At 37.8% G+C, this 8280-nt stretch overlaps 1 protein-coding gene and 1 long non-coding RNA gene across 2 annotated transcripts; both read right to left on the reverse strand.

Moving 5' to 3' along the window:
• Positions 1 to 5104: 5104 nt before the first annotated feature.
• Positions 5105 to 5433, reverse strand: LOC122003750. Its single transcript, XR_006118078.1, has 2 exons — positions 5342 to 5433; positions 5105 to 5252 (listed from the first exon to the last, which is right to left on the reverse strand). It is a non-coding gene; the product is annotated as an uncharacterized LOC122003750 (long non-coding RNA).
• A 467-nt stretch (positions 5434 to 5900) lies between these two features.
• LOC122003751 (40S ribosomal protein S5-like) lies at positions 5901 to 7135 on the reverse strand. The gene is made up of 2 exons (XM_042558783.1): positions 7036 to 7135; positions 5901 to 6396 (listed from the first exon to the last, which is right to left on the reverse strand). Exons 1-2 carry the CDS (start codon positions 7093 to 7095, stop codon positions 6121 to 6123), a joined length of 336 nt encoding a protein of 111 aa, XP_042414717.1. The 5' UTR covers positions 7096 to 7135; the 3' UTR covers positions 5901 to 6120.
• Positions 7136 to 8280: the final 1145 nt, after the last annotated feature.

An 8280-nucleotide genomic window follows, 5' to 3' on the forward strand; every position in this document is an offset into this window, starting at 1 on the left:
GTCCAAAGGGTGTCGGATCTCGAGAGTGTCAAAGTAGACACTCCTCTAGAAGTATCCACACGAACAAATGGGTGGAGAAAAACTAAACAAAGGTGTGCTAGCACCCTTGATCAGGCACGGCAAGAGGAGGAGAGGGAGAACAAGAAGGAGAGCAAGGAAGAAGATGATGGAATGAATTAGCCTTGAATGAAAAAATCAACTCTTTTCCTCACAATAAGTGGCCGACCACAATGGAGTTGTAACCTCCATTCTCATTTAATGTGGCCATTAAAGAGAAGATTTGTAACCTCCATGAGGTGGCACACACATGTGCCAACTATGATGATGTGGCACATCATCATTAGTCCTCCTAATGCCAACTCACAAATGAGGTGGTAAATAGTCCAGTCAAACTTGACTCTTCCTCTTCCTCTCATGTCAAGTCAAACTTGACATTATAACTCCCATGGTTGATCAAATCCAACCATTTGATTCAAGCCAATTTAATATAATGGATCTAATTCATTTAATTAAATTGATTCAATGAGTCATAATCTAAATTAGACTCATTGAACACATGAATCAAATTGAGTCCAACTCAATTAGCCCAATTAGGATTACTCTTAATCCAATTTGATTCATCACATGAATCTAATCCTCTTGGTTCATCATATGAACCTAATCTCCATCTAATTGTCCTTTGTGTGTGACCCTATAGGTTCTTATAATGTTGGCAATGCTCCTAAACCAATTTAGAAGCATAAGTAATGAGCGGTATCTAGCAACACATCATTACTACCCAAGTTATAAGAATGTTGAGATCCAACATCACCTTGTGACTAATAATTGTGACTCCTCACAATATATGACAAATGTCCTTCTATCCTAGACATCTAGATTGATCAATGTGAGGCATAAACCGTGTCATCCTCTGACTAATTCGGCTCTGGAAGGGGGGCACAACCATGTGATTTCACACGGCAACCCCTCGGATGGCTGTTGGTGGGAGGCACGACTATGCCTCTTGGCATGGCCTGCCCCAAGCTTTACTTTAGGAGAGGGCACACGGTCATGCCAGGGGGCATGAACAAGTTGCTGGATCTTCTCAAGTTGCTTCAATGTGTGTCTTTGCTCTATTTTCACTTTAAATGGCATCCTGTCAATCGAAACATGCAAAGAGAAAATATCCAAACAAATAAAATAGATGTATGATATAATAATGGAATATGATACAATAAACATAGATTATACAGATGAAATACAAGTAGATATGTATTAAAAAAATGTCTAGAAACATATATAATCTATGCACATCAATTGCCAACATCTTTGAGATAATTCCTTGTTCTAGAGGTGAACGGATCATGAAGAAGAAGAGCTTTAGGGTTTCCCCCTAAGGTGAAAACTTTTCTCCAAGGAAAGGGATGAAGTCCCAAACCCAAGATAGGTCAAATAGGGAGAAAATGTAACACCCCTAGAAAGCCTAGATAAGAAAGTAAGGATAATGAGAGTACGAATGAAAAGAAGGTGTAAATATTCTAAGTTAAATATTAAGATGGATTTAGATGATTAAAACTTTATGAAAGAAAAAATAAAGTTGAGAATATAAATCATCTATGCATGATTTAAAATGTATGGAATTAATATGGACAAAAGGAAGAAATATGAGATAATATATATATGTATGAAATATTTATGCATAATGCATAATATAGTAATATACGAATTATTATGTACAAAAGAAAATAAAATGTTAGAAGAGAGATTGAACCTTGGATCTCTTGTAAGGAACATGTATAGGATACCAAAGGGGATAGGAGAATTATTGATAAGGAGAGAAAGGATTAAGTAGTTAAGAATAAGAAAGGATTCTTTCTACTTAAAAGGACAAGGAAGTAAAAAGAAATAAAAATATATATAAACAAGTTTTGATCCTTGGTTCTCTTGTGGATGCATGCATGTGTTAACCAAGTGGGATAGGAGAGGATATTGTAAGAGGAGAGATAGGAATTTTAATTAAAGGAGAGAAAAGAGAGAAATTAAGGGAAAGAAAAGAGAGAACTCAAAAGGCATTTCTCTAGAATATTCTTGTCATTTAAGGGGAGAAATGAATAGGGATGATGAATCAAGTCAAGTTCCCTCCCCTCCTTTTAGTATAAATAGGCATGGAGGGGGGCTTCAACTTCATCCTCAACCCACTCATCCTCCTCTCCTCCCTTTGTGCCGAGACCTCCCTCTCCCCCTCTTTTCTTCTTGTTGCCGAGCAACACAAGAGGAAGGAAGCTCCTCTTCCTCCTCACTCCCTCCCTCTTCTTTCTTTCTTGTTGTTGCCGAGCAACACAAAGAGGAAGAAGCCTCTTCTTCCTCCCCTCTCCACCAAAAGACCTAGCCACTCCTCTCCTCCATTGGTGCCGAGCAAACAAGCAAGGAAGAAAGGTCCCCAAGCGAGTTCTCAAACCTAGGAAACTTAAGCGAAGAAGGTAAGTTTCCCCTCACCTGTGGTACAAGGCTTTTATGTGATTTTCGGATTTATAAGGATTAGAAAACCTAGGAAAGAATTTAAGAAAATTCGGCTAAAGAAAAGGTTTTCAAATCTAGGATGATTTAAACAAGACCTCATTTCATGATAAGATTTTCTATGCTATGTAGAAGGATTCCTTTCCATGATTTTATATTGATATGATGTATGATCAGAGGAGTACCTAACCTTAGGATTTCAACCAAAAATATTTTAAAGAGGTGAGTAAGATTATTGTCTAACCGAACTAGTGCAAGGTTCCTTCTATGAAATGCTATACATAATGTTATGTATGCCATGATATGTGATAGCATAGGAAATGCTAAACATAATGAGGAGAAAATGAAATTATGTTATATGCCATGATATGTGATAGCATAGGAAATGCTATACATAATGTTATGTAATATGCCATGATATGTGATAGCATAGGAAATGCTATACATAATGTTATGTAATATGCCATGATATGTGATAGCATAGGAAATGCTAAACATAATGAGGAGAAAATGAAATTATGTTATAAGCCATGATATGTGATAGCATAGGAAATGCTATACATAATGTTATGTAATATGCCATGATATGTGATAGCATAGGAAATGCTAAACATAATGAGGAGAAAATGAAATTATGTTATATGCCATGATATGTGATAGCATAGGAAATGCTATACATAATGTTATGTAATATGCCATGATATGTGATAGCATAGGAAATGCTAAACATAATGAGGAGAAAATGAAATTATGTTATATGCCATGATATGTGATAGCATAGGAAATGCTATACATAATGTTATGTAATATGCCATGATATGTGATAGCATAGGAAATGCTAAACATAATGAGGAGAAAATGAAATTATGTTATATGCCATGATATGTGATAGCATAGGAAATGCTATACATAATGTTATGTAATATGCCATGATATGTGATAGCATAAGGAAATGCTATACATAATGAAAAGAAATGAAGTTATGTTATGATATGTGATAGCATAGAAAATGCTATACATAATGAAAAGAAATGATGAAAAGAATAAATGCATGAAAGATTGTTAAGGACATGATATGATAGTTATGCATGATAAGTTATTTTTATGGTTTGTACCAAGGGTGGGCTCCGTAAACGCCCCGGGGTCGATGGAGTAAGACTCGGGCCTCGTCAGTAATGGGCCTTTGAGTGCCCTAGGTCGATGGAGTAAGACTCGGGCCTAGTATGTATGAATGGTAGGGCTCAAGACTTGCTACCTTGGACCTACGCATTATGTATGTGGTACAAACCGGGATCCCCTCTAATGATGATATGAATTTCAAGTACTTATAAGTATAAGCTTTCAAATTCATGATGCATTGCCTACATATGTGCTTGAATTATCTGATGATTAGATATAATGTCATGATATGAATATGATACCCTTGTATGTCGTATGCTTATGATACTACGCATGATATTAATATACGATGATTTTCGGTTTTAGTGAGTAGGAAAGGAACTTACTGAGCCATGAGTGCTCACAGCTTACTTTCCTTGTACCGCAGATAAAGAAGCTGGATGAGCTAGAGGAGCAACAGGAGGAGCAGATAGTGATGTGTGAGGTGGTGGCTCGGCAAAGAACGATCCGGACAAATTAATATGATTAGTTATAAGTTCAATATATGCACATTTGAACAAATCAGAATTTGTGATATTATGCTTAATAAATTAAATTCTTTAAAGTTTTTATTCTTCCGCTGCCATAGTATAACTGAAGCATGTACGTAAGTAGTGTACGAACGTAGCGCCGCCCTAGGGTAAGAAGGGTGGGCGTTACAGAAAATGCCCCTTTTATAGGTAGGGTCATAGCCCCCTTTCCCCCCACCGCACACATAGTCGTGCCTCATGGCATTGACATCGCATGCAGTTACTCTAGAAATGCAACACGATTGTGCCTTATGGCATGGTTGGGCCGTGTGCTTTCCTGAGTGAAGGGGGCATGACCAGGTTGTGTGTCACACTAGGTAGAGAGGCATGGTCATACCTTAGCCATGGTCGGCCCATGTGTCTCACTAGGAAAAGAGGCACAGTTGTGCCTCAAGGCACGACATGCCCATGTGTAGCACTGAAAAGGAGGCTCAACCTTGCATACACTGCCTTGGTGATGAGGCACGACCCCCCTATACACACTACAAGAAAAAAGCTAATAGACAACGCTTTTAAAGCGTTGTCTTTGTGTCTGAAAAAGCGTTGTTAAAGGTACTGTTGTTAAAAGTCTGCTCAACGACAACGCTTTTAAAGCGTTGTCGTTTGTAGCGAAGATAACGCTTTTAAAGCGTTGTCGTTTTTAGCGAAGACAACGCTTTAAAAGCGTTGTTGTTTTTTTACAAAGACAACACTTTTTGCAACGCTTTAAAAGCGTTGTCGTTTTAAAGAAAAAAATTTAAAAAAATTATTTTAAAATCATTATTTTTATATTTACGAAACTATTATTTTTCTTTTACCATGTCTAGATTCGAATTTTACATATAATCAACTCAGCTAATTATTTCAAACTCATACCAAAATAATAGAATTCTGACATTGAAGTAATATTAGTATTTAATTACATAAGAAGTTAGTAAATATCAAAATTAACACTAATTCTGTTTCAAAATAGATAGTGATATTCCTCTAACTCTTCCTAAATCCAGCTTCAGTTCCACACTGATGGAAACCATTTGCTTCTCTGTGAACTTGGAGACAGACTCTGCATCAAATTCAGCAAATGCCACCCTGCCACACAACATTTCTTTCAAGATTCTAAATTGTTCCAATCAAGTACTTTCCTCTGAATAAAAACTGTTTCTAGCATTAGTTCTAACCTGAATTCATTCCTCTTCTTCAGTATAGTAGTCCAGTCCATCCCCACTTGAGCTCCTGTTAGAACAAGCAACTCAAACAACACCCTGCAAGTTTATCCATCTGAATCTTGTCAACATGTAAATTTAGTTGAAATTTGTATAGATAAGATGAAGAAATTTATGGAAGTAATCACCTGTCTTCATGAACTGGAACTCCCCATTCCTCATCATGATAAGCAACATACACAGGATCTGTGTATACATTAGTAAGAGGATGGAACAATTAGTAATTTGCCCTAATTTTTCTTTGAGTTTATTGTAATTTGTAAAAGCCCTCTTTTGGTACCTGAACTCAGTGTTATGAAGCTGCACTTCTTCTCTTCTTGGGAGGCGCTCATGGCAATGCCGGGACACTCAATAGAACCCGCCAACTCCTCGATCTTGGCCGGAGTCCTCCCGTAGTGGGCGATCTGAAACTTCCTCTGGGCTTGCATAAGCGCGACGTGCTCCCTTTGCGCACAGGCGACACTCAAGTGAGATTAACATAATATAATGTTTATGCTAATAAAAATAATATACAAGTTTCAAGCACACTCAAGTGAGATTAACATGCAATCCTGAAATCAAAGCAAAAAAAAAATCATTTTGATATGCATAACTAGTACACAATGTTTCCATCTTTATTTATTAGATAGTTGCCTTGGGTTAGTCTTAAAAGTTTTTCTGAAACAAGGTTGAGAAGTGAAATGTAGTATGCCTCATTACCCATCCTTGCAATAAGATTCAAGTTTAAAATTCAATTACCTGTTAATGATCGCATCAACCACAATTTGGATTGGATTTGCATCAGTAAGCAAATGAATAATTTCCATAGCATGTTTAATTATGCAGACAGCCATAAGCTTCTTTCCATTGTTCTGGCCATGCATCATCAAAGAATTGGTAAGTCTTTCAATAATTGGGCACTGAGCCTTGCGGAACCTCTTAGCAGAATATCTTCCAGCAGTTTGAGGAAGGTATGTAGCATGTTTTGGAGGAGTCACAGCGATGTAATCAGCAAGAGACATGTCACTGACCTGGAGTTAGCAGAAGATTAATCTAATCTTGCTGGAGTAAATAATAGGAGAACATCTCCATTTTATGACTATGTGGATTGAAAGATGTGTTGCATACTATAATTCAACTAAAAAGTGTGCAAATAAATTTAAACAAACATAATTTATCCAGTATTTGCTCTTTATAGGCATATTGCAATTTAGATACAGAATGATGATAAATCAAAGTTCACTGTTTGCTCGATCATGGAGCCATGTTTGGTCAGCTACTATAATCTTATCTTTGTGCAATCTATTGCTAGTAAAATAAAGCATAGGAAAAGTTGGGTAATCAGCGCTTGTACAAGCTATTGCCGGTAAATCAATAAGTACTCCACAAAAATCTGTGAAGTGATAGATAATAAAGGCCGTATTTTTCATTTGTGCATACTGAAAAATCCTAGCTCTCTCAAAGCATGAACTGGTTATCTAAAATTCCAAGTATTACTAACACATCATGCAAAGATTATATTTTAAAAAAAAGGCAGATAAGGCCTAAAAATATCGAAAATCAACCTTAAAGCAGATCATACGTGCTAAATAACATCATGAGATTCACATGGTTAACGCAGGTGCTAAGAGCAACAGGCTGCGGAAACACCACGGAGTGAGAGTTCTAACCTCGACATCGTCGAACGACCAGCGATTAAAGAGCTTAACCTCCTGTTGCTGGATCGCCATCGAAGCAGAGTAAGGATTGTAGAGATGCGTGGGCTAGTCCACCAACGGGGGAAAGAAAAATCACCACATCAAACCCAACTCCAACGGGCAAACGTAAATGCCACTATGGTTGTAACCGGAGCCAAAAGCTACTGCACGAGGCTCAAACAGCAACAGGAAAAAAAAACAGAAGGGATCCAGAAAAAAAATAGAAGCAAACCAGAACGGAAGGCAAATCTCCAAAAAAGGATCGATCCGAACAAGTTCAAAAGGGATCCAGAAGCGAGATCTAAATTCTAAAACAAATCGAGGACAAAAAAACTTAGAGATCTCTCTAGTAGAACCACAAAGCGATCCAGAGGGCTTCAGATATCGAGTACCTTGCGTGAACGAAGGCCGGAAGCCAGAGATTGGACTGGATACCCACGAATCGAAGAAACGTTCTCGCGGGATGTTCGCGTTCCGCCGGAGAGTTCAAAAGGAAACCTTTTCGCCTTCGCCCGTTGAAGCAAAAGGAAGAACTGCTCGATATCGAACGGGTAAGAGATTAATCCCACGAATCAAAGAGATTGCGCAGTGTGAAGGAAGCGTGAATGAGGCGACGGAGGTGAAGAGATTAATCCCGCCGCGGTCTTGACGGAGACGAGTTTGGAGGAGTGGTTCGCGGAGAGGGGTTTGCCGGAGAGGAGTTGGATGGAGAAGGCCGCGTGAGATGAGGAGTTGGGAGAAGGGTTCGGGATCAAAAACGATCGGAAGATAGGAGTTGGGAGAAGGGTTCGGGTTTTCTACTCCTTACTTAGATCCAACGGTTTGTATTAATCAAGATTTAGATGAGAATTTAACAATAGACAATACTTTTTAAAAAGAATTGTCGTAGATACTAAAAATAAGGCTAATAGACAACGCTTTTTATGAAGCGTTGTCTTTGACCCGTAAAAATCACTAATAGACAACGGTTTTTAGAAAAGCGTTGTCTATTAATAAGAAAATAATGAAATAGACAATGCTTTTCACTAAAAGCGTTGTTAAAAAAAATAGACAACGTTTTTTATAAAAAGTGTTGTCGTTTAAGTGTTCTAGAATCCCAATTTTCTTGTAGTGACACTACCCTGGTGGATGATGTACAACCCCCCGTACGCTGTCCTAGTGATGAACCAAGAGGATTAACATTCAGGGACAATGTTAATGTGACGAGACTAGCATATA

This window comes from Zingiber officinale, chromosome 7B (genome assembly GCF_018446385.1).
Source record: "Zingiber officinale cultivar Zhangliang chromosome 7B, Zo_v1.1, whole genome shotgun sequence".
Lineage (NCBI taxonomy): Eukaryota > Viridiplantae > Streptophyta > Magnoliopsida > Zingiberales > Zingiberaceae > Zingiber > Zingiber officinale.

Bases quoted from the DNA above. Each gene is read 5' to 3' on its own strand.
- LOC122003751 (XM_042558783.1), bottom strand. From the start codon at position 7,095: ATGGCGATCCAGCAACAGGAGGTTAAGCTCTTTAATCGCTGGTCGTTC. The intron at 6,397-7,035 runs GTTAGAACTCTC...TGCTAACTCCAG, and splicing joins GGTCGTTCGACGATGTCGAG to GTCAGTGACATGTCTCTTGC.